Below are 24,749 nucleotides of genomic sequence, written 5' to 3'. Positions count from 1 at the left end.
CGCCCCCCGCCCTCCCACACCCCCCATTCCTTAGCAGCAGGTCCCTCTCCCCGTGATCTGGAGCACGGGGCTGCGATTGGCTTCTTGGTGTCCCTCCTGGAAGGACCGTCGGCGGAGGCCCGGCCCCCTCACGTGACAGTGGAACGCCGCAGCGCCTCGGCCGGGCCAGCAACAAGCCATTTCCGCTTTCTGCGGAAGTGGGCGTGCCCTTGCCCGGCCCGCCTGCGGATCCCACCGACCGTTGGCCGCGGGGCTCGTCTCTCCGCCCTCAGCAGGAGGCGGAGCAAACCGGGCAGCGGCCGCGGAGATTGGCTGGCGGTGGAGGCTCCGGGGAGGGGCCCCCTCCGGCTTCCACTGTCACGTGGTGTGCGCTGCTATCACGTGGCCGCAGCCCAGGTAAGAGGCGGCCGCTCTTGCAGGGTTGGGGGGCTCCTTTCTCCGAGAAACGTGTGGCCTTGGCTGTCTAATCCTCTTCTCCCAGCAGAGGGTGCATGAGCGGGGGGCGGGCGCCAGGGATCCTGCTCGGCGGAGTGGTGAGTGGCCCGCCCCGTCCCGTCCCCTCGGGTCCTCGAAGTCTCCCCCACGGCCCCTCTTGCTATAGCTCAGGAGCGGGGCAAAAGCGGATCTTTGCCTTGCTCTCCACGCCTGTCTCCCAGCTTCGGGGCCTTATTCCTTCGGGGGAGCAGGATCGGGAGGGCAGAATCAGAATGGCTATTCAAGCGGAGGTGTCCCTCGCCTCGCTATTCGAGGACAGACGAAGTCGCTCTCTGCTCTCAGGCCGTTCTGCTCCTGTCGCTTCTTTGGATGCCGGCGCTCCTGGCCGTGGCCTCCCGCCTTCTGTTGATCCCCGGAGCCCTGTTTTCTATGGCTTCGGCCTCTGGAAGTACCCGGGCCCATCCCCCGTCGCTTTCGGGCTCCGGATATGTCCCCGGCTCCGTGTCTATAGCCTTTGTCACCTGCCCCAACGAGAAGGCTGCCAAGGAGATCGCCAGGTGAGAACCTCGGTGGGGGTGGGGAAGGATGAGCTTGAAAGGGGGGGAGGGGAAGACTTGGGGGGGGCCCTCCCGTGTGTCCCTCTACCCTTGGACGCTTGCCTCTGGACTGCGCTGCCAGTTCAGGAGGCGCTCTCAACGGGCTCTTGACCTCAGGGGTGTGGTGGAGAAGCGCCTGGCAGCGTGTGTCAACCTCATCCCCCAGATCACGTCCATGTAAGTCACAAGTGTTGGGGGCAGCAGGGGTGGGTTGTGAACCCAACTCTGGGGCTGATGGGGTACCCCGGGTGCTCTCCACAACTTTACCATTTCAGCTACGTGTGGAAAAAGAAGATCGAGGAAGACAACGAGGTGCTGATGGTGAGAAACATGCCCACCCAACCACCCTCTTGTTTCCTGCCCGTCCTGTCCCGTGAGATCTGAAGTCTACCATGCTCTTGACCCAACTATTTCTCCTTACCCATTAGATGATTAAAACGCAAAGTACCTTGGTTCCGGCTTTGACAGAATTTATTCGGTGAGTACTTCCTGGACAGTCTGAGGCTAGTGTCAAACGGGAGGGGGGATACCTGGTAAACCTTTGAGTAACCCTTGCCTTCCAAAACCTGTTTGCAGTTCTGTGCACCCTTATGAAGTCGCCGAAGTGATAGCATTGCCTGTGGAGCAGGGGAACGCCCCATATCTGCACTGGGTGCACCAGGTCACAAAAGGTTCTTTCCATCACCACCCTACTGTGACCCCCTCCTAAGCACCAAGACCCCATGATTGTGTGGTGACGGCTGGGTCCCCTATTAAACCCTCTCAAGTTTTCACTGTCTTTTCTTGTCATGTGTGCAAACGTGTTTGGCAAGACGAGAAATTAGATTTGAATCAAGTGTGCGTCCTCCCCCCACCAATGACTCAGTTGCTAGAGTTGTTTAGTTTTGATTTATTTCAATCATACAGAATCAGGGATCCCTTATCATTTCCCCCCTCCCCTCCTCAGTCTCCACTCCCAGGGGTTAAATAATAATTTTTAAAAATATTTAAAAAGCTGTAACAAAATAACATCAAAAAATGGGAAGAAGGAAGGGGGAAGGGGTGGTGATCAGGAATCATGAAGGGGGGTAGCGAAGAGAGCCTCTTCCTCGCACCCCAGCCCCAATTCCCCACTGCCCCACCCCTCTACCTCCCCAGGTACATCCCAGCTGCAGGTGAGGTCAGGGTATGAAAGTGCCGGTGTGTGTGTGTGTGTGTGTGAATGGGGAGATGGGCAGAGGCTGCTGGGTGTTCAGAAGATGCTGCCGCCTCCCCACTCAACCAGGTACTGCACAGAGCCATCAGGCCTTACTCTCCTAGCAAGGACCCGGACAGGGTCCCCTCGGGATAGGTAGCCAGTGCCAGCCCCACCCCGGGCTCCTCCTCCGGTCCCTGGAGACAAACTATGGCAGAGGGGAGAAGGGGTTGCTGTGCGTCTAGGAAGACCTGGGGAAAGGGCCTGGACTGAGGAGGATGAGGCAGTCATTGAGTGGGGAGCACATTTAGGGGTGTCTGTGGGGAAACCAATGTGAAGTTCCAAAGGTGACCTGGGGAAGAAAAGGCAATTTTGAAGTCTAAGAGATGCAGACAAGGGCTGACCAGAACCGGATGTGAGCATACAGGTGTGGTCGGATCACAGGAGAGGGAGGCTAGACACTCACCTGTCTGGGGGTTCTCCATCCCCAGAGGTCCCTGCAGTGCTGGCAGAGGGATGGAAGGAAGCGAACATCCGGATGGGACTGCTGGGTTTGGGAAGGTGAATGTCATCAGGATCTGAAGCAGGGGAACAGGACCCCCACCCCAGGAAAGGCAGCTCAAACACCACCCCCTCCAGGGTTGCTGCTGGAAGACAAATAGGAGATAGCCAAGGAATTGGGGGGTGGGGGGGAAGGAAGATGTGGAAGAGGAAGAAAGTCCAGAGGATTTCAACAATGGGAGGAAGTAGTTCCCAGACAGCACATCTGATGAAGGCGTTGACCCACCTGGGCAGGCAGCGGGCATCTGTGGGCCGGAAGTTGTAGCCGCTGCTGCCCTGGTAACTCTGGTTAGGGCTGTGGGGTGGTGGAGACACTGAGGCCTAGACGAAGGAACAAAAGACTGAGTGGCTCCTGGAGTCTTCTGACACCTACCACTCGCCCTATAGGGGTTCCACCTCTGTACCTGCAGCGCCCTCTGCAGACGAGCCCGCTCTCTCCGCTCCCTCTGCTCCAGGGTCTCGGGCTGATCCTGCTCTGCCAAGGGGGGCCCCAGCTTCTCCACTTTCCCCTTCTGCCTCCGATTCAGAGGCTTTGGCTCCAGCCTCCGGCGTTTCCCCAGGGGCCGTGAGACCCCTCCCCCAGGGCCCTGCCCTGAAGGGAAGCTGTAAGAGGCCTCCTTATCCCCCCAGCCCCCTCCCGGTCACCCCAAAGACCACCCCCACCAGCTTTCTATGGCTATAATTCCCCAGACTACTCCCAGATACTCCCCCATCCCCGCTGGACCAGTGACCTGGTGGGGGCTCCATCTCCAGTGGGCTCCACAGGGGGAGGGGTCCGAGCATGGAGGCCAAACAAGCATTTCCTCTTCTTAATCTCCCTCCCAGAAATGAACCTGGGCAAGGAGAATGATACAGGGTCAGTGCTCCAGGCTAAAGGTCCCACACCTGCTGAGAGGTCCTCCAGGTGGGCTGCAACCCCGCCCTCCCAGGTTCCCAAAGCATGCTCTCTCGGAAGCCTCAACTAATGCTGCCTCCTCTCCCAACTTACCGGTCCTTGTGGCTGTTGAGAGCAGAGAGGAGCTTGGAAGAGCGTTCTCCCTTAGGAGTGTCTGACAGCTGGAAGTAGGGGTGGGGGTGGTACACAGGGTCAGGGGAGCAACCAGCTCTCCCCGCCCTTTTCCTCCACCCCCCTCTCCCAGCTCAAGCTCCACAGCTTGCTTCACCACCCCTTACCTCCCCCAGGAGCAAATTGTCCCAATTCTCAGAAATGAAGGGCATAATCTCCCGGTCAAAATCAAAGTATTTCTTCTTACAGCACACACTGAGGTGATAGAGGACAAGATGGGCCACATCCACCCTGGAGGAACACAGAAAGACTGTCAAGGTCACAAGAACGTTACAAAACCAGAGGGGGAACAGAACCGGGGCCAAGACCACTGCCTTGGAGTCCATTTAGGACACAGCAGAACTGCTCTCAAGGGGTTCCAAGGCCGTCAGTCTTTATGGGAGCGGACAGCCTCATCTCTCATTCCAAGAACCTGGCTGGCTGGAACCGCTGACCTTATAAACTCAGCACAGTGCTGAACCCACATAGGGTGAAATATTGGGGGGGAGGGGGAACCAAGCTCACCAGCGAAGCTGGAGCCTCCGGACCTTTTCACAGCCCCCTCGACACACAGAGCATTCAAACTCATAGAACCTGGGCATGGGCAAGAGAGAGAGAGAGAGAGCAAGCATGGGTCTGCTGCTGGAAAACTATGTTCTGCAGAGGGCTTGCAGCAGGGAGCAGGCAACGAGGTGGGGGCTGGAAGCAGCTGGAGGAGAGAAGAGCACAGCTGAGAAGGTGGAGCACTGATCAAGTCAGCGCCTCAGCTGCTGGGCGGTTCCTTCCTGATCTCACCTGTCACCATACAGGAGGGGCTTGCTCAGACACTGGGTACAGGCCTCGTGAAACCACTGCAGGCAGCTCCCACACTGCAGCATTTTCAGGTTCCACCTGTGGGGAATGGGAGACAAGTGTCCATCCGGCCCGGCCTCCCAACTGCCCCCAAACGCAGCTTGTTACTTCCCCCCTGGGCTGCCCCCTTGCCCCCTTCACTCAGTGCTCAGCCCCTTTCCCGAATTACTTACTCCCCAGGGCCGCCACAGTAACAATAACTCTGCTGACGGTTGCTCAGATGGCCAGCGTCCCAGTCCAGCCCCTTCAGTCCATATGGCAGGGAGAGCTTCATGCTCAGCATGGCCCGGGCGTAGGGCCCCTTCTTCAGGGCACCCCCTCTCTGCCCAGACAGAACAGGCAGGAGGTTTCAGACAAGTGAGGAGAGAACTGGGGAGAGCCTGCTGGCCCCAGAGCTCCCACTGAAAAACAAAACTCCCCGCCACCGAGTCCATGCTGACTCAGAGACCCCACAGGACAGGGTAGCCTGCCCCTGAAGTTTCTGAGCATCCTTGATGGGAATGGGAAGTTTTACCTTTCTCCCGAGGAGCTGCTGCTGGTGGTTTTGAGCTGCTGAGCTTATGGTAGCAGCCCAACACATAACCACTACACCACCAGGTTTCCTTTGGGAGCTACCACAAAAAAGGGAACTTGACCCTTAAGATTCAGTAAGGGTAACAAGAAGTACCTTGGTGGCGATGGCAAAGACACACTGGCGGCAAACCCAGGGAGATGGGCCCTCTCCCTCTCCAGGAGCTGGGGCCCTCGGCACATGGCAGTCCTGATGATATGCTAAATAATGAGAGATGTGGGCAACAGACCATTAATATACAGCACTAGGTGTGGATTAGGCATCCGAATAAGAATAGTCTTATCCATCTCAACTTTTGACCCTGGTCCAGCTGGACAAGAGACATGGCTATTCTCTTTATTTACAGGTGAAGGGAACAGACGTTTCCAGAGATTAAGGAACTTGACCAAGGTCATATGGGCACAGAAAGGGTGCAGCTGAACCACATTAAAAGCTACATCAAAAAAAAATATTTTTTAAAGCGACACCATCTCCCATTCCTCTCTCTCATGGCTTTCTGGGTTGGAAAACGAGGAGGGCTGGGGAGACTGGAGGAGTGAGCTGGGGTTGCAGGTGGCCTAGGGGCTGGGCAGGCAGCACAGGAGGCAAGGGCAAAAAGCAGCCGAGGGGGCCCAAAGCAAGTTGGACCAGACTTCTCACCATGGTGACACTTCTCGCAGCTGACCAGCCTGTTGCCAGGGACCACAGTCTCAGTGCGACAGACACAGCAGAGGAGTTCCTCCCCCGGGAGGGCGGCTGGGAGGAAACATGGTGTCAGGGGGCCAGGCCTCCTGCCCCCTTTCCCACCCCAGCCCCCAAGGTTCTGTTTCCACAGGCTGCCTCTTCAGTCTCACCAGGGCTAATGTCTTTCCACAGAACCAGAAACTGGGAATCATCCTCAAACTGGACCAGACATACTTCCCGAGCACTGTCCACCTGGAACGGTGCGCACAGAGGATGAAAAGAGCACCAGGATTACAAAAAGGGGATGAGGAGATGGTGACAGATCCGAGACCAAAACCTTCCTTACCTTTTTGATGGTCCCCAAGTATAGTAGCCCATCCGTCCATCTGGCCAGTACATCTTGACCCTCCCAAAGTCGAGGCCTGGGGCCTGAGGTGGGAGCACTGGAGGCTGGGTCCCAAAGTGAGGGGGCAGCAGAGCGGCTCGGCCGGGGGGGCTGCGCCATTGCATCCTGTGGGGGCCTGACCAGAAGTCCGAAGAGAGAAGGTTAAGAGTACTGAGAAACCCTCCCCCCTCGACTTCTCAGCTGTGGGTTCTAGCAGCTTTGTGCCCCCAAGCCTCTAAGTCACAGGACTCCTGGGTACCCAGCTCCAGTGCCTTGACTCCAGCACTCCCAGCTCCGGTGTGTGGCTCTCCTCTCTCTCCCTAGCACCTCTCCACAACCTAATTAGGCTCTACAACCCAATTCTCTAGTTCCCCCCATTTCTACAGCTCCCCTGTGGTAGTACACAGGTTTTGGGAGAAATACATAGCCGCTATATGTAGCAAAGGTTACTCAGCGTGACAGTTAAGTGTTTTGTGCCAACATGGCACCTGTAAGAAGATAAGGGTGGGGTTTAGCCTGTCAACGAAGTCACAGGTTGATAACCCCCTCCTCCTACCCCTCCTGCTTTCACTTTCTGGTTTGCTGACCCTGATGGATGCCAGAGCCCTGGAGACCACAAGACATTGCACCCACCAGCCTGTGATCCTCCTGCATTCTGCATCACTGCATGTGGCTTGACGAGTCTGAAGAGGGACTTACAGACTAGTCTTGGATTTATGAACTTGAGTTGGGCTGGGATGTTTCCCCGATATGTAACTACTTCTTGATATAAAGCTCTCTTACACATGTGTGTCACTGGATTTGTATCCGGCCTAACACTTTATGGTTCCTTAAGGGAAACAAATCATGATGAGCAGAGGATTGTCTGAGGTCACATATGGCCCTGCAGTTTACTGGGTTGTTTTCTGGAAAGACCATGGGAAGTTACTTTGGATTCCTCTCTTTAGTTATTTCTGTCTGAAAAGGCAAAAATCAATGTGATAAATGAGCTGGGGTTTTTAAAAGGCCCCTTGAACTTCTGCGAGCAGATGCAGCTTAGTCAAAATGGCTGACAGAAGGCCTGGCCCTTGCTTGAGGCAGCCAGAGGCCCAAGGCCATATTGCATATGAGTGGAAAAGTTTAAGGATTGAATTTGACTGTTTTAAGAATGAAGTTGATATGACTGTACTAGGGTTATCCTTCTTTCTTCTGCCAATCCTCAGATAAAATGTGACAGAAATGTTTACGGGGGAGTATGAAAACAAGAGTATGCCTTCAGCATTAAATTGGATCTTTAAATGGGTATAGGAGTGCCTACAAAGGTGTCTTTGAAAAGGTAAGCCCCACCCAGTGCCTGGGGCGCTTAGACCATTTAGACCATTTGCATTTGGTATGACTTGCTAAAAGAGCTGTTGGCAGACAGAAGAAGAAAAAGGAGCTATTTGGCCTTTTTGAATTTTGAACCTGAAGCTGGAAAAGTGCAGAGCCAAGAAAGAACTCTCCTCCCAAAGACTAGATGTTAAAGGGAATTGTGGGCAGCCTGAAATGCTCCCTGGGTGACCACTTGGATCCACTTGTTGCGTGCCAGAGGGAGAAACGCAGCGATAGAGACAAGGGTTGAGTCTGGCCACGGACACCTGTGGACCTGGCTCACAGGGACTAGAAGAAAAGACGAGAGCAGGTTGCCTGATCTGATGTGTAAAGAGTTGAGCGGACCCTGAGCCCACGGCATGACCTAGTCTAAGGGGACTAGGGGTGTTGAGAAGTTGGGACCCTGCCCATAGTCGAAAGGCGGGTGGCCAATGGGCATGCATGCTGCTGAGGCTAAGGAAAGCAGCCCACGTTGAGTTGATCATAACCCAACCAGATGGAGGTAAGATTTTTGAGCCTGTGAATCGGTGCATATTGCTGTCGACTTTATGGATGGCCTATCTGATTTGACTTTGCTCGTGGATAGAGGCTTACCGGGTTCCAGTTGGAATGAAGATTCTTCACATCAAAGAACATGCTTGTCTCCTCAGAGCAGTGGGATGATTTCAGTGGCGGTATAGAAATTGGATACCCAAAATTTGCGGGGGGGGGGGGAAGCATGGAATGGCTGCCTTACAAACTTTCATGGGTGGGGGAATATGCGGATAGGATTATAGTGTGGGTATTCACATAACTGAAGTTGTTAGGCATAGAATATTTGTTCTGTTCATTTATAGACTATTATATTTCAATGGGTGGCACATTTTCACTTGATACATTTTAGTTTTATCCTGTTAGGTACAAATATGATTGTTTTGCTTAAAAATTACATATGGCTAAAGAATTGTGTGCAAAAGCCAAGTTGGCAAGGAGTGGGCTGTAACTGTTAGGTTTGGTGCCAACATGGCACCTGTAAGAAGATAAGGGTGGAATTCAGCATGTCAATCATCCTTATGGACCAGTATTGGACTTAATGGACACCTGAGGTTAGACTGGGCTGGCGTGTTTTTACTGATATGTAACTACTTGCTATAAAGCTCTGTCTCACACATACATGTATGAGTGTCACTGGATTTGTTTCTCTCGTCGACCTGGCCTAACACAGTCCGTTTCTACCGTGGCCTTCCCATGGCGTTTAAAGGTACCGCAATTGGGGTGCTCGGCTGTCCAGGGATGTTTGGGTAGCTTTGCTGGAGAGGTTTCCCTGAGTCTCTCACAAACAGCTGCCTCCCCGGGCCTTCGTGCCTCATCCAGAGCTATCACCCGGTGGCCTGAAATTTGGGGTTCCGAGCCCCCCGGGTTAGATAACTTCCCTGAGTGCCCGCGAAGGGGGGCGTGTCCCATCCCGGTCTCTACTCCCGGCGACGCGGGAGTCCGAGAGGGCACTGAGCCGGCCTGGCCAGCCCAACACCCCGGCGGCGGCGTGGGCCCCCCAGCCCGCGCCCTGCGCGCCGACCCCTGGCTCCCTGCCCCCCGCCCCCCGGCGGCGCCTCCGGCGCTCCCTTACCGCTGACAGCTGGGGCCGCCGGGCGCCGGGCAGGAGCAGCCGTGGGAGAATCCGGGCGAGCCCCGCGCGCGCGGAGGGCACGGCCGGGCGTCTGAGGGCGTGTAGGGAAAGGCCAGGGGGTCCCCAGGCCCAGCCCCTCCGTCCCGGCGGCTCCGGGGCGTATGACGCAGCAGCCAAAGCCGAGGCAGCGGCAGGAGGCGGCGGCGGGAAGAGGGAGGGGAGGGACGGACTGACTAGGGGGAGGACGGGGGGGAGGAGCCGGGGGGGCTGGCACCACCTCACCCCACCTCCTGCACCTCAGGCAATCCTGGAGGGCGCGCAGCGCAGGGCGCCTCCTGCGCGGCTGGGGCGCGCGGCCGGCTGGACCCGCCAGGAGAGGGAATCCCCTCAGCCCCTTCCTCCGACTGGAGACCCGCCCCCGGGGCAGGAGGGAATCCCCCTTCTCGGCAATCCGCCTGGGGTCTGGCCCCCCGCCCCATACCACATCCGTTAACTGGCCCCCGGCCCCAGGTCACTCAAAGTGCCCCCCACGCCCGTCTGACCTCACGGCCCCGCCTCCCATTCACCCTTCCCCTTGCCCCGGCCCGCCCTCCTCCCGAGGGCCCGCCCTCCTCCCGCTGTTGCCCCGGCCCCGCCCTCCCCGTGGCAAGTTGACCCCTCCCCCGCCCCCTTCTGCGCATGTGCACCCCGCCTGCGCGCGGCACCTGGGAAGCCCGAGCCCCTCCCTCACGGGGAGGTGGCTGTGGGCTGTGGGCGAGGGACCGGCGGGCGCGCTCCCGCCTCCCGCGGGTCTGCCGCCCCGAGCTTCGCGGGCCAGCGCGGGCGGGAGCGTGCCGTGACGTCACCGGCAGCCAGCCAACGAAAGGCGGCGAGGCAGAACCCGGCGATTCGAACAGCAAGGCAGGGAAAGGGCGGGAAGAGCCCGCAGTCGGCCCGGTGCACGCCCGCCCCGCCCCTCGGCTTCTGTCCCCACACCCACCAAAGGGGTGCGCCTGCCAGGGACTGGGGGGACGGACTGGCCGGCTGTGAACAGTGAAGGCGGCCACGGAGGAGCAGTGGCTAGGTAGGGGAGCACTTCCTCCAAAGGATGGGCCGGGCCAGGCTTCAGAACCAGAGCACCGAAGGCCCTCTTCAGACTTCAGCAGGCAGTGGGGTGCGGTGTAAACGGCAGCCCTCATCCCACAACACAATGATATGACAAAGTAGACAAGTCTGCAGTTCTTGAAATGTGAAACATGATTTCCTCCTAGGGTGTCTACGAATGATCCCTTTACTTTAAAAATCTTTATTTTACTCCCCCTCCCCCCATACAACACCCCTCTGTCCCCAAACAGATAGCGGTATAAGAGTTGACACATATAGACAGACAGACACTCCACAGGCTCTGGATCCAGCTTCATTTTCTGTTGGCCTGGGCAGTACCAATAACACACTGGTTCACCTGTGGGCAGATGGGGGATGAGAAAGTTTGTAGAGTAGCCAAAAGAACAGTTGTGTTTCGTTTGTTTTTCCATGAGAGCCCAGTGCTCTAAAAGCTACCCTTCCAAAATATGGAAATATGGGCTCAGCAGAAGCTGGTTCTGGTCCGGTGCCATATGACTCTGCTGGAGGGAGCACAAGTCTCCAGCTGCCATGGCCACCCGTGGGAATGTAACACAGGGAAATATGATGAGGACTGTATTCCCTAACTTATCACTGAGGGATAAGCTGGAAAGCTGGTGTTCCACGGTAGGAAACCCTCCGCTTTGGTAAGTTAGAGGTAAAGTCCAAGCACATGATCCTACATTAAATATCGGTCCCCCAGATTCTCCCCTAACAGCTCTGCTGCCTTAAGGTGAGCACATGGTTGATGTTATCGCCCTACAGAAGCGGACATCTATCTCTTTCCGCCTTGTCTCCCAGCCCCTCATCCCTTCCCCCAATGCAGGTATTAGGTGTCCTCACCTGTGAGCTCGGGGACCTTCCTGTAGACTCCACCCACCTTGTGATGTGTGTAACTACTGAATATGCATGTCTTATGGCTACCTATAAATACCCCAAAGGCTCTCTTCTCCCACTCTGTGTGGACCACCAAGAGGGGCTGAGGTGAGCATGCTACTGTACAATGTGTCGGACTCCTTTATTGTACTCTCTTTCCTATCCTCTAGGACTTTACTGTAATCTTTATAGATTGTACCCGTACAATTGCGCCTGTGACCCTTTGGTTGTTAAGAGGCGGGCTTCCTCTGACAGCCACCAGCTGACCCTCATGGAGTTCAGAATCTGAATTCACATGGCCTGTAAAACTCCTTGGGTCTAGCAATTCCATTCTGGGACTCTCTCCCTCAAGTGTTAAACTTAACAGACACAAAATGCCTTATATACAGGGTTCATTAGCGTGGTCTTGTTTGTAAAAGAATGGCATAAACCCAAGTGTCCAGCAGGGGGAACTGGCGAGTGTGTTGGTGCACCCACACAGTGGAGAGCTAGACCTGAGGAACTCTGCTGAAGGGGACTCATCTCAGGGCTCAGAGAGCAGGCGGAGAAGTGTACGCACATGTGACTAGAGGGAGGGGAAGCGATCTCTTCCATAAGGAGAATAAGAACATGTACAGAGCAGCTTGTATTTGCAACCAGAAGCTGGTAGGATAAATACAACGATGAAAACGGTGATGGTAAGATTTCATCTATTATGTATTAATTAGCCTTCTCTATCATTTCAGCCTTTTAATTGCCTACTTTTAAAAGCTTAATGAAAACAACCCCAAACACCCCAAAGCTCGTATTCACATGGCTCCAGGTGGGTAATGCCTGTCCCAGACACCTGGCTGAATCACATGTAAACCCTTACTGGGTGAACATTGTACCCGCCCCACCTCAGAGAACAGGAAGGCCTGAATGCAGGGGCCTGACAGCGCCTGTGTGTAGTAGTCATCGTACCTTGGAGGCAAAGCGCAGGGAGTTGAGGGTCTCGGAGCAATTCTCTTCTAGGGGAGAGATGTTCACAAACATGAGCCTGTGAGAAGAGGGGGCCCAAGCCCATGTCAGTGGCTAGGTAGAGCCTAGAACAGTCCTCCAAGTCCCCCGGCCCCACCCCAAATACCTGGCCTGTCTCAGTTCCTACCCCACAACTCCCGTCAACCCTTGCACTCACATCTTAGCACTGCCACCCAGAGAGTTCTGCAGCAGGTAGGTCAGCTTGCTGTTGCGGTAGGGCACGTGGGCCTCCTAGGGCGGCCAGGGTACAGATGATCAGGACTGATAGGACAGTGCGAGCTGACCCCACCCACCCCAGCTGCCCACACCCACACATTCCCACCTTATTGCTCAGGGCCATGATGACCAGCCCCAGTGTGGACAGGCTGCTGTTAATGGCCTGCGTTTCCCGGAGTCGTTCTCGCTCCTCAGCACCAAGGGCTAAGGCGGGATCTAGCCGCTCACTACCGGCCAGGTCTACCAGGCTGAGGGGGGCGGCGCACCGGAGGCCCCGGCTGGCATGCTCCCCAGTGATCTGCAGCTGGAACACACTGTGGCTGCGGGATGATCTCTCGTTCTGGGCTGTGCAGGCTACAGCCCGGTTCTGGCGGGCCAGATGGAGCAGGGCCTCCACCTGGAGATGGGGAGCAGCAGGAAGTGAGGTCAGATCTGCATCAGGCAGGAGGCCGGAGGCACACACACCCTCCCCCCACCCCCTGCTCCTGTTCAAGCAGACCTCTGAGAACCCACCACCCCAAACAGAATGTGGCCACTTTGCCTCACAACCTCGCCCCTACCCCCAGTACCAAGGGCCACTTACCTCATTCTCACAAGAGACGGGGACATAGCGGGCATTGGTGACAGTAAGCTCCTCGCTCCCTGGCCCGGCCCGGCGAATCTTGCATTCAGTCCCCTGGCCCTTCCGGGTCCCAGTGGCCAGTAGGTCTCGGACGGTCTCGTTGTAGATCTCAACATAGCTTGCCACAAAGCTGTACATCCAGCCCTGGCCACTCAGCTCCTGGGCCACAGAGAAGAGGTGCCGCAGAGCCCGGGGGATAAGCCCTTCTACCTGGGGGTCTCCAGGCCCACCCTCCATTGTGAAGGTCTTGCCACTGCCTGTCTGGCCATAGGCAAAGATGCACACTGGGTAGCCATCCAGGGCTGACTGGACAAGCATAGCAATCTCCTCAAACACCTCTTCCTGTCCACTCTCGGGCGGGAACACCCGGTCAAAGGAAAAGTCGTGGCGGGTGCAGGGGGCTGGTGCCCCATTCAGGGTCCCACGCCTTTCATCAGACCGGGAGAGGCTGAGGCGGGTTGGAGGGTCAGAAGGCCCTCCAGGGCCAGGGGGAAACATGAGGAGGCCAGCAGGTGGGATGGGCTCTCCCAGAAGGACAGGGCGGACCCGGCAAAATACACGGATGTTGCCCTTGAGTTCCTGTAGCTGATTGTGTAGTCGCCGGCGCTCCATCTCCAGTCCGTGAAGACGGTCTCCTCGCTCAGCCAGTAAAGCCCCCTGGGCTGCAGTCTCCTGGCGCAGGGATGCCACCTCAGCCTGGCTGCTTGACAGAGCCATTTCTGATGCCTTCAGCCTCCTCTGCCCACAGCAGGGCCGATGGAAAGGGGGAACACAAGACCAAGAAGGAGATCAAGTCACAGGGCCAAAACAGGTTGAAGTCAGGCCCCTGCCCCCAGTGAACTCATAGTCTAGTGAGGCCAAGCGCTAACAAAGAGGACTGTGCCAGGGTGGGGAGTGCCAGGGGAAGACCCAGCAGGAGCACATGGAAGGAATCAATAGTGAAGTCACAGTCTCAACAGTGTCTGAGTAGAATGGGAGAGAGACGAGCCTATCAACCCCATAGAGATTCACAGTCGCATACACCCACAAAAGCGGCTCAACCCTGTCCCTGCAGGATTGCTAAAAGTTGGAATCGACTTGACGGCAGGAGGTTTGAGTGATTCCATTTCATCCTTTTAGAGAGCCTATAAAGGAGGCAGAATTATTCTAAATTCATTACTAAGAAACAGACTTTGTCTAAGAGAGATAAATCCATTGCTTAAATTCACATAGTTTGTAAGCGGCTGAACTAAAAATGAAATTAAAATCTTCTGGTAACAATTAAAGGATCATTAATGGTTAAAAAAAATAAAGTATGTGAGTGAAGGAAAAAAAAAGGTTAGGCATGAACCCAAGGAAGGATGGAGAAGAGAACACTGCAGACTGACCGAATCCCAGATGCAAAAGGCCCAGAAGAGAGAGTTCAGTCACCGCTGGGACTTGCACCTAAGTTTGTCTCGCTGGTGCTCACCAAGAAGGAGACAAACGGGTAGAGTGAGAGGGAAAGAAGAGCATCCTGGGGACTTGTGATCAAAATGGGGACCTAAAGGAAGTGGAGGACGGAGGACGAGGCTAGACGCAGACGCGGGTGGGCGTGACACCAGGGAGCGGGGGAGCAGCAAGCAAGGCAAAGCCAGGAGTGGGGTGGGGCAGAGGTGGGCAGAAGACAGACGGAGAGGTGGGTGGTCAGAGATTCTGAGCGCAAAGAGGCTTCAGGGGAATCTGGAAAGGGGTACAGCAGGGCACAGACCCTCTGCCAAGAGGACTGGCATTTTGTGAGAACCCAGCCCTTACCTCCTGCTCCTCTAGCTGGGCGGCCAGTCCCCTCCGCACTTCATGCAACTCCAACTGTTCTTTCTGCAGCGCTTGCACCAAGCCCTCCTGTGTGTCCAGCTGCGCTTCCAGCTCCAGGACACGGGCGCGCAGGCTTCCCAGCTCCTGCTGGCCTTGCTCGGCCTGCACTCGCACCTTGGCTAACTCATGTGCCAGGGTCCTGCACTCTTCCCCCGTGGCCGCGGTCTGATGCTGGGCCTCTCTGAGCTGGGCCTGCAGCTGCTGGTTCTCCTGGTCCAAGGTTTGAGTCCTCTCACGGTAGTGTTTCAGCTCTACATTTAGGTCACTTAACTGACCCTTTAAGTCCCAGGCTGGACGCTTGCTAGGCTTTTTCCATCCCATCACGGGAGGGCCAGCTGATGCTAAGATGGGAGTAGAAAAGACACACATCAGCGACAAGGGCACAGTCCTAGCATTTGGGGGCCCTCACTCCTAAACCTCCATCTATCTCCTTCCTTTCCAGACAGGAAAAAGACCAAACGGATTTTCCTGGGCACTCTTCCCTAAGGCCCAACGTCTCACCCCATAGTCACATCTGTCACCTACCATCAGTCTTCTGGGCAGGAACAGCTGCCACTGGCTTCTTGCTCTTGGGTACTAGGAGGGAAGGGTTTGACATGGGGCATTATTGGAGTCCTCCTGCCATCACCCCCTGCCCCGCATAGTCCTCATGCCCTCCTCTCAGGCCCAGCTTGTAAATTCCATTAATTACCTGGGGCTATAGCTGTAGAATGCCGTGGCACTGTTTTCTTGAGGACTTTCTGGCCTGTTGGAAGATGGGAAAGAGAGAAATGTAGAACAATCATTCTCAAGATGCCATATACACTGGCTGGACCGAGAACAGGAGTGTTGCCTTTCCTGAAGATCAGAACTTCAACTGGAAGATTCAACTTCCGGGTGAAGTGGCCAATTTGTTACACCAAAACGAAGCAGGAGGTGGGAGGAAAGGCAAGACTCCTAGAGAAAGTATGCTGCCAACTATGTAAACAAACCTAACAAGGGTGGGAATGGGTCTCTATTTGCTAGAATGCCCAGTGTAACCTTAGGGTACAATTACTTCTGGGGAGATGGGGAGAGCAACGGGGAGGGGCGTGGGTTGGGAAAGAAGGTAGGAGGGGGACACTTCATTGTAAAACAAACCATGTCTTTTGAACTTCCGACCAGGTGAAGTGTATGACTTATTCCAAACAGACTACAGTGAAAGAAAGAACGCAGTGAGTAAGCGGGGCCACAGAGGACTTCCAGTCTTTGGTCCTACTAACCTGCACTCTGGCCTTGTGTCGGTGGCAGTGCCATCAGAGGGGGTGCTTTGGAACGGGACATGGTAATCATTTTGTTCACTGGGCCCAGGCCTCGTATCCGTTTCTGGGGAGAGACAAGAACGGGGTCCATAACAACCCTGCCCTCCATTTGTTACACACACACACACACACACACACACACACACACACACACACACACACACACACTCTCTCTCTCTCTCTCTCTCTCTCTCTCTCTCTCTCTCTCTCTCACCTTCTCAGGCTCCAGGGCACTGTCCATGTGGTCAGGCCCCCTCTTGAGCTTTCTTCCTGAAACGGGCAGTCGGGAAGGGGCCTTGTTCCCTTTTACTTCCAACAGTGGGGGCCTCTGCTGGGAAAAGAGAAACCTTTAACACAACATCTTGGAGCCCAAGTACGCCCCAAGTCCCTCCTGGCCCCAGCCTCAATCCTCCACATCACCACCAACTATATCACAGAGTGCACTTGTGCCAAAAGCTGGGGATCACAAATCAGGTGCCAGTCAAATGCACCAGTGAGGTGAAACGTAATGGGCAATCTGTACGAGAGCAGTTGTTCACACGCTCGACTTCTGCGAACTTCCAGGCTACCAGGAACCGGCACTCCTTGTGGAAGACAGGAATTCACATGTGCACGTGGTCTGGTGGGGAAACCAACAGACGCTTAGCTGGAGCGGAGGTCATAAATTCAGAGCGAGAACTGAGGAGCAATAAGGTTGAAGACTGGTTGGGAACAGCTAAGGTTTACTGAGCCTGTTTTCAGTGCTCTGCCTGTAGAATAGGTTGGATTGTGTCCTGAAAAAGGGAAAATATGCGGATGTCCTAAACCCCGATACCTGTGAATGTGACCTTGTTTGGGAATATTCTTGTTTAAAAGTACCGTTGATGTTAGCTTGAGGTCACACTGGAGTAGGTGAGTCCTAATTCAATACGGCTGATGTGTTGGTACAAAGAGGAAAAGGGACAATGGCTCAGCGGGAAGGTAGCCATTTGAAGGCAGAAGCAAATCTGCTATCATGCTGCTACCAGCCAGGGAATCCCAAGATTAAGAAGAGGTCAAAAAAATAAAAGGATTGTGGCCTAAAGCCTCCAGAGAGAGCTTGACACCTTCAATTTGGAGGGCTGGCCTGCAGTATCAGGTGACAATACACTTCTATTGTTTGAAGCCACCCAGGGTGAGGTGCTCTGATGGAAGCTAACACAACTGGTATCAGAGTACTTCATCTGCATAGCAGCCCACGACAGCGGCTATTATTACTCCCATTTGGCAAATAAAGGAAAGTAGACTCAGAAGTCATCAATTAGTAAAAGGCAAAGTCAGGGTTAAAATCTGGATAGTCTTGTTCCAGACACTATGTTTTTGATAACTAGACCTGTGATATCAGGCTGTGGAAAATTTGGGCTTTACGTCTGCATGCCAGGCAGTGCCAGCTAGTTTCGGACTAATCACCTAAGACATATACAGAGCCTATAATGCAGAGCAATGCTCATTGTTTTAGTTCCTAGGAACTGTTGAGTCTGTTCCAGTGGAAAGTGACCCTATGTATAACAGAGTGAAACACTGCCTATGACAGCAGTTCTCAACCTGTGGGTCGTGACCCCTTTGGGGGGTCAAATGATCCTTTCACAGGGGTGGCCTAAGACCATCAGAAAACACATATTTCCGATGGTCTTAGGAACCGAGACACCGCTCCTCTATCCATCTCCAGGCGGGTCCGCCCACATGCAGATACGCTCACAGACAAGTACCAGGCGTGAAGACTGTTACCCATGCTGCACCATGCTTCAAGACAACATTTCACTGATTTTTAATTAGAAAAATATTTAACACTATATCATTACATATCTTTGTGATTAATCACTATGCTTTAATAATGTTCAATTTGTAACAATGAAAATACATCCTGCATATTAGATATTTAACATGACGATTCATAACAGTAGCAAAATTAGTTATGAAGTAGCAACAAAAATGTTATGGTTGGGGGTCCCTACCACATGAGGAACTGTATTAGAGGGTCAGGGCATGAGGAAGGTTGAGAACCCCTGGTCTATGACATCATTGCTACGTTTAAGTCATTGCTGTAGCCACTGTGTCCATCCATCTTCCTGAGGCTCGCTTCTTTTTTACCAAGCAGAGTGTTCTTCCCCAGGGCCTGGCCCCTCTTGACCCTTTGTCCAAAGTACATAAAACAAAGTCTCATCATCTGCCTTCTAAGGAGTGTTCTGGCTGTTTGCTGGTTCTTCTGGTCCATGGTACTTGCAGTATTCTTCGCCAACACTGTAGCTCAAATGCGTCGATCCTTCAGGAGTCCGTATTCACCTCCAGCTTTCACACATGTATGCCGTGACTGGAAACACCATGGCTAAGTCAAGGGCACCTTAGTCCACGAAGTGACATCGCTGCTCTTAACACCTGCGAGGTGGTTTGCAGATTTGCCCCATGCATAACTCCTTTGCTGTCTTCAGCTTCCATAGGTACTGATGCCAAGTAAGGTGAAATCCACACAGAAAGGAATCTTGGCAGCCAGTCCACCATGATAGGGTGTCTGGTGTTTGCAGAAGGCAGGAGGGACCTTGATGTGTTTTAATCAGGGGGATGACATGACTGGATTTGTACTGAAAATATGAAATGCATTGTTAGTGGTAACCTGGGCTAGGAGGGAGAAGGAAATGTGGAGTCATTGCTTAGGGGGTACTGAGTTTTAATGAATTGGTTAATGGAATGATTTGGAAATGGATAGGTTGCACAACATGATAAATACAATCAGAGCCACTGAACTGTACATGGAAAAGATGTTGAATTGCTTGTTGTTTTATATTTACCACAATAAAGCAGCAACAGTGAACCATGAGCAATATAAAGAATGACTGAAGGCAGAAAAGGAGGCTTGAGGTGTAGAACTGGGCAACATTTTGTTGTTATACGTCGGGTTGCTATGAGTCAGAGCCAACTCAACAGAGCACCCGCCAGGCAGAAAACCGACATCGTTCCTTCAGTCAACAAAGGTGTGTGGATGACCTAGCCTGTGGCAGGTGCTCTAGGCCCTGCGGCAAGAACAGTGAACGCTACCAGAGCTCTCGCCCTCCCGGAGCTTATTTTCTAGGGCAGCTTTTCCAAACTGGGAGAATGCAAGAAATTAAATCCTACCGAAAATCATCTATGCAGCTCTCTCAGAGAGCTACATGATTCTTAGCATGCTGGATGCTATGGGGCATTAGAGCTTAATTCTCCTGGAACTGGGTTGAGAGGTTGGGACTAAGCCAAAATCCATCTGAGGATACAACCCAAACCCACAGCTATCAAGTAGATTCCAACACAGTGATAAGACTTCTGAGTCTCCATCAGAGTACCTGGAGGTTTGAACAGGCTCATAGCTAACCCAGAGCCACCTAGGTGGGCCTCATGGTTACAGGCTCATAGCTAACCCACAGAGCCACCTAGGTGGGCCCTATGGTTATAGGCTCATAGCTAACCCAGAGCCACCTAGGTGGGCCCTATAGTTACAGGCTCATAGCTAACCCACAGAGCCACCTAGGTGGGCCTCATGGTTACAGGCTCAGAGCTAACCCACAGAGCCACCTAGGTGGGCCCTATAGTTACAGGCTCATAGCTAACCCAGAGCCACCTAGGTGGGCCCTATGGTTACAGGCTCAGAGCTAACCCAGAGCCACCTAGGTGGGCCCTATAGACACAGGCTCATAGCTAACCCCCAGAGCCACCTAGGTGGGCCTCATGGTTACAGGCTCAGAGCTAACCCAGAGCCACCTAGGTGGGCCCTATGGTTATAGGCTCATAGCTAACCCAGAGCCACCTAGGTGGGCCCTATGGTTACAGGCTCAGAGCTAACCCACAGAGCCACCTAGGTGGGCCCTATAGACACAGGCTCATAGCTAACCCACAGAGCCAACTAGGTGGGCCTCATGGTTACAGGCTCAGAGCTAACCCAGAGCCACCTAGGTGGGCCTAAATAAGACCAGGAAGTGGGGATTAAGAGGAGCACATGGACTATGTAACGATCAAGAGCAGGTCAAGGGGAAAGAATGCTGAGGACAGACAGGCAGAGAGTGAGAAGGATGGATCTATGGATGACCAAGACTACAAGACAGGCTTGGTTTATCTTAAACTTTTTAAAAAGATCCCAGTAGATTCACAAGCAGTTGTTAGAAATAATATGGAGATTCAGAGAATCCGAAGGGCTGGTTTTGAAGAGATGCTAAATTCAATTTTGGGAAGGTAAGTTTGAGCTACCAGCGGCAAAAAGAACTATCTATGTTCAAGGAGGTTCTTAAAGCAACATTATAGCAACAATGTTCAGCCACCTGATACCTTCTATTAATGCACCGTGGTTTACAAAATGTTTTAGAACTTATTGCTTATTGTCTGTCCTCTACTAGAATGTGAGTGCCGCAAGGACACAGTGATTGTGTTCACAACTCTGTAGTCAGAGGGTCTAAGGCAATGTCGATTACATGGGAGGAATCAACACACATTTTGGAAGGGGTACTGAATACTTCAATATACTGTGATATAGTCACACCCTTGACTTCTACCCAAAGAAAAGCTAATAAATAAATAGAAGGGGCAGTCTTTTTCTGCTACCTGCAGAAATGGACACAAAGAATGCAGATTTTAATTTAGTTTAATCAAATGTAGTCTGAAAAGCACATTTTCTTTAAGAACTTCCAGGTCAAATGCTAAATATTTTTGTTTATAACCCATGCCCTTTCTCCTCTCTGCACTACCTCCATGGATTTACTAAAGATCTCTGCCTCTGAGTTTATGTGGGGTCCAGTGAATGTGTCCAAGGTTTATTTATTCAATTCCACAAGTGCAATATTCCTGTTTTTTCCAACCATAAAGCTAGACATAATGACCTCTCCAACTTTTCCACCATGAGAAACAAGTCTTCCATTCAAAACAATTAATCCAACCCCTTGTGTGTCCATTTCACTCCAAGATCGTAAATGGCTGGCTTGCTCCTAAAAGTGCCTTCTGCTTATTCATTAGCTCTCACTCCCTCAGCAACATTACAAATTTGCCCCTCTCAACACCAACCATTGACATTCTCTCCTGGACCATTGCATTCACATATAATGCATGCTATTACTTCCTGCTACCTAAAAGGCCCGTGCTTGCTGATAGAAAGCGAGGAGGACTTAAGCACCTGCAGCCTTCAGTTTGGACTATACTGCAACGTAAAGAAAACCAAAGCCCTCGACTGGACCACTAGAAAACAGCATGAGACGTGGAGAATCGCTTGAAGGCGTCAAGGATTTCAGTTTACTTGGCTTTACAACCAATGCTCATGGAAGCAGCAGTCAGAAATCAAACCATTCATTAGATTGGATACATGTGCTGCATAAAGGGTTGAAGGGCGAGGATGTCACTTGACTTGGAGGACTGATGTATAACTGACCACAGCGATGGTATTTTCGATGACCTCGTATGCGCGTGAAAGTTGGACAATGAATAAGGAACACTGAATGCACTTGAATTATGGTGCTGGCAAAGAATATTGAAAGTGTCGTGGACTGCCAGGATAACAAACAAATCTGACTTGGAAGAAGCACAGCCAGAATGTTCCTTAGAACTGAGATGGATTCTTCACCTCGCATACTTTGGACATGTTATCAGGAGAGACCAGTCCCTAGGAAAAGACAACGCGCTTGGTAAAGTAGAAGGGAAGTGGGGGGGGGGGGGAAGAGGAAGGTCCCCAGTGACATGGACGGACACAGTGGCTGCCCCAATGGGCTCAAACAGAATTGTGAGGATGCCGCAGGACCCGGCAGTGTTTCATTCGGTTGTACACTGGGTCACTATGAACTGGAACCAACTTCAGGGCACTAAACAACAACAAAAAGCCCTTCTTTTGGCCCCACCAGCCCCGACAGTCGGTCCTATAGGGTTGCTCTGAGGTGGAACCCGCTTCACAACAATAGCTTTTGTTTCATTTTTAGTTTGGGTTTTCTATTTCTTCCCACTGTGATTCTATTTCTTTGAGACCTTGTGCAGCAGCAACATTCCTGAAAAATGGAATCTATAGAGTGTATGTCTAAGGGAGGGAGGGAGCCTGGTGACATAGTTGGGTGACGTAGTTGGCTGCAAGGTCAACAGTCAGAACCAACCAGTCGCTCCAAGGAAGAATAGGCTGTCTGCTCCCATAAAGATCTGCAGTGTCAGACACCCTGGGGCGCGCTTCTGCTCTGCCCTATCGGGTCACTACGACTTGGAATCAACTCCATGGTAGAGGGTTTGATTTATATTTGTTTCGAATTTATCTCCTAAACCCATTCCCAACAGGCAGGCTCTCAAAGCATCACTCTACCCCGAAGAAGCCCTGTAATATACTGGTTAAGCTGCTGGAAAGCTGACCAATCCAATAGCACCTGGTCTGAACCATGCAGCAGAAGAAAAGACCTGGCAGTCTGTGTCTGACAGGACGACCCACACGCTGCTGTCAAATCAATTCCCACAAGACCCAAGGGAACTGCCCCCCACAGTTCCCAAGGCTGTGATCTCAGACAGATTGCCACCGCTTGCTCCTGAAGTACTGCTGGTGGGTTTGAATAACTGCGCTTAGCCAATCACAGCACTCCTGCCAAGACTACCGCCTAGAAATCCCGAGGGGCAATGCCACTCTGTCACAGGGGATCCAGGTAGCACTTGATCTGGCTCCAGAGGTAACTGAGGTTGCAGGGAGGCAACGATAAAAGAAGGAACTATCCAGCAGCCCCTGGGGCAAGGGAGTCCTTCAGGCCAGACGTCCTCCACTTCCACTCTCCCCTTCTTACGTCTAAAGCAGCGGAGTGGCACCAGAGATCACAAAGCAGCAGGCCCGTGGCCTCGCACTGTTTGCTCAGAACACGCCCCCTCAATCTCACCCAGCGGTCACACTGCAACCGTGGGGCGCAGTTCGGAGACGGAAACGTGTCGGACAGGCCTGAGCATTCGAAATTAGGAGCTCCTGACATGAGAGCGACGACGGGCTCAGGGGCTTCCATGACCCACGGCAGACAGGCCGACGGCGCCCTCAGCCTTCGGAGCGGCTGCCCTCCATCTCCACTCTCCCCGCGCCGCGGCCGGGCACGGACGTTTGCCGTCGCTCCCGCGGGCGGGAGGGCGCGGCCGGGCCCGGCTCCCGAGGGGGAGAGCTCCGCCAGCCCCTACTCACTTGCTGTTCCATGTCCGACTCCGTCTCACACACGCCTGAAGGGCACAATGGAAGAGGGCAGGGCGCGCGAACCCAGCTTGTCTCGCCCGCTCGCGACGCAGAACACCGGCGACACGGCCTCACGGGTCCACCAGCTCCGCGGGCACACCCGCCACTTTTGAACACAAACGGTCGCCACGCAGGGGCCAATCGATGGCGTCGCCACATCCGCGGACCAATCGCAACGCCCTCCGCCAGTCAAGGCCCCACCCACCGAGCTAACACCTCTGCTTCCTGTTTCACCGTCCCGCCCCGCCCCCCGCAAGGATCCGGAGCTGGCTTTTCCTTCTCTCACGCCGCTGCCACTCACGCACGAAACGCCCTCGACTTCCGCTCCGCTCCCAGGCGCCCCAGTACGCCAGGGACGCGGCAGGAACGTTTACTCGCGTAGGTGGGGAGAAAAGAGGGAGGGGCGGCGGCGGCGGCCGAGCGAAATCACGCGTGCGCAAACGAGAACTCCTTCCGGGGGAGGGGGCGAGAAGGGCGCCCCCTAGGGGTTGCAATAGGAAGTGCCCCGAGAAGGCGGAACTGGACCGCCGTGCGAGGGGCGCAAGGCGGTGCCACCCCCTGACTTTTCTCCACATTGGAATTGGCCGTGACCGTGGAGGTTGGAGCCGGTGCGCGAGCGGAGTGGTGGGTCAGCTTATTCCCCAGTTATTTCGGCATTTCTTACCAAATGCAGGGTCCCTGGATGGATTAAGGAGCCTGGTGGCGCTGTGGGATAAGCGTTGGCGGCCGCAGTCTCCCCCAGCGACTCCAGTCTCCAAAGCCGTCGGGAGCAGCTGTGAGCCTTCGGGCTCGTGTGTTTGGGCACGATGTGCTTCGCCATGCTAGGAAAAGGTTGACAAGCCGACGAATTTCCTCTAGGCTTCCCCCTCATATGGGGCCCTGTTGGTACGCGTTGGGCTGCGACCCATAAGGTCAGCTGCTCGAAACCACCAGCCGCTCCACAAGGGAAAGTCAAAGCTTTCCACTCCCGTAGAGTTACAGTCTCGGAAACCGCAGGGACAATTCTACCAAATCCTCTTGGATCACTGTGAGTCGGAATCCACTCAATGGCAGTGAATGAGTTGAATGAAATCCCTCTTCACAGCCTACTGCACAGGGGTGGGGCGGGGGGCGGGACGCAAACCTTCCTTGGGGAACTGGTTTGGACTTTCTAAGCATTGTAACTTGCAGCTGACCGTGTCCAGATAGGGGAAGTGCTACTTCCTTTAATGGAAGAGTTGATGCTTCTTAGATTTGTCAATTACCGAATCATTTAATTAGAAAATTTGCTGAGCCCATATAATGCGCTTTGCATATATTATTTGTGACATAGATGAAATTTTACGAAGGTCAAGCGACAAGTGACTGTCAGGTTGTGCTGCTGGCAGCAAGGTCAATGATTTA

The 24,749-nt window shown here is 53.7% G+C and overlaps 3 protein-coding genes across 5 annotated transcripts; 1 reads left to right on the top strand and 2 right to left on the bottom strand.

Annotated features, from left to right (window-relative positions):
- Positions 1-284: 284 nt before the first annotated feature.
- Positions 285-1,802, top strand: CUTA (cutA divalent cation tolerance homolog). Of its 2 annotated transcripts, XM_075555467.1 has the most exons (7): positions 331-396; positions 485-533; positions 778-992; positions 1,149-1,208; positions 1,307-1,352; positions 1,460-1,509; positions 1,608-1,802. In XM_075555467.1, exons 2-7 carry the CDS (start codon positions 492-494, stop codon positions 1,738-1,740), a joined length of 546 nt encoding a protein of 181 aa, XP_075411582.1. In that variant the 5' UTR covers positions 331-396; positions 485-491; the 3' UTR covers positions 1,741-1,802. The 2 variants fall into 2 exon arrangements, with proteins under 2 accessions (XP_075411584.1, XP_075411582.1); XM_075555469.1 differs by lacking the exon at positions 485-533 and having other exon boundaries at positions 285-396.
- PHF1 (PHD finger protein 1) lies at positions 1,606-9,676 on the bottom strand. Of its 2 annotated transcripts, none has more exons than XM_075555466.1 (15): positions 9,239-9,676; positions 6,244-6,418; positions 6,068-6,149; positions 5,874-5,969; positions 5,331-5,434; positions 4,837-4,985; positions 4,607-4,702; positions 4,337-4,405; positions 3,940-4,063; positions 3,755-3,822; positions 3,498-3,599; positions 3,171-3,369; positions 2,993-3,087; positions 2,672-2,749; positions 1,606-2,557 (listed from the first exon to the last, which is right to left on the bottom strand). In XM_075555466.1, exons 2-15 carry the CDS (start codon positions 6,400-6,402, stop codon positions 2,263-2,265), a joined length of 1,716 nt encoding a protein of 571 aa, XP_075411581.1. In that variant the 5' UTR covers positions 6,403-6,418; positions 9,239-9,676; the 3' UTR covers positions 1,606-2,262. The 2 variants fall into 2 exon arrangements, with proteins under 2 accessions (XP_075411581.1, XP_075411580.1); XM_075555465.1 differs by having other exon boundaries at positions 2,672-2,752; positions 9,239-9,675.
- Positions 9,677-10,546: 870 nt separating this feature from the next.
- Positions 10,547-23,505, bottom strand: KIFC1 (kinesin family member C1). Its single transcript, XM_075555464.1, has 11 exons — positions 23,319-23,505; positions 16,380-16,496; positions 16,127-16,229; positions 15,577-15,630; positions 15,411-15,461; positions 14,826-15,226; positions 13,014-13,790; positions 12,537-12,827; positions 12,372-12,445; positions 12,158-12,233; positions 10,547-10,679 (listed from the first exon to the last, which is right to left on the bottom strand). Exons 1-11 carry the CDS (start codon positions 23,328-23,330, stop codon positions 10,635-10,637), a joined length of 2,001 nt encoding a protein of 666 aa, XP_075411579.1. The 5' UTR covers positions 23,331-23,505; the 3' UTR covers positions 10,547-10,634.
- Between the last annotated feature and the right edge of the window lie 1,244 nt (positions 23,506-24,749).

This window comes from Tenrec ecaudatus, chromosome 7, assembly GCF_050624435.1.
Source record: "Tenrec ecaudatus isolate mTenEca1 chromosome 7, mTenEca1.hap1, whole genome shotgun sequence".
NCBI classification, from domain to species: Eukaryota; Metazoa; Chordata; class Mammalia; order Afrosoricida; family Tenrecidae; genus Tenrec; species Tenrec ecaudatus.
The sequence above is the reverse complement of the archived record's forward strand: the minus strand, read 5'-3'. Positions and strand labels throughout refer to the sequence as shown.

Coding starts and splice junctions, on each gene's coding strand:
- KIFC1 (XM_075555464.1), bottom strand. Junction 15,631..16,126: donor GACACAAGGCCAGAGTGCAG/GTTAGTAGGACC, acceptor ATCTTCCAACAG/GCCAGAAAGTCCTCAAGAAA. Junction 12,828..13,013: donor CCGTCTCTTGTGAGAATGAG/GTAAGTGGCCCT, acceptor CCCCATCTCCAG/GTGGAGGCCCTGCTCCATCT.
- PHF1 (XM_075555465.1), bottom strand. CDS start 6,402: ATGGCGCAGCCCCCCCGGCCGAGCCGCTCTGCTGCCCCCTCACTTTGG. Junction 5,970..6,067: donor GTGGAAAGACATTAGCCCTG/GTGAGACTGAAG, acceptor GTTTCCTCCCAG/CCGCCCTCCCGGGGGAGGAA. Junction 2,558..2,671: donor GATGGAGAACCCCCAGACAG/GTGAGTGTCTAG, acceptor TTTCTTCCCCAG/GTCACCTTTGGAACTTCACA.
- CUTA (XM_075555467.1), top strand. CDS start 492: ATGAGCGGGGGGCGGGCGCCAGGGATCCTGCTCGGCGGAGTG. Junction 993..1,148: donor GCTGCCAAGGAGATCGCCAG/GTGAGAACCTCG, acceptor TCTTGACCTCAG/GGGTGTGGTGGAGAAGCGCC. Junction 1,510..1,607: donor GCTTTGACAGAATTTATTCG/GTGAGTACTTCC, acceptor ACCTGTTTGCAG/TTCTGTGCACCCTTATGAAG.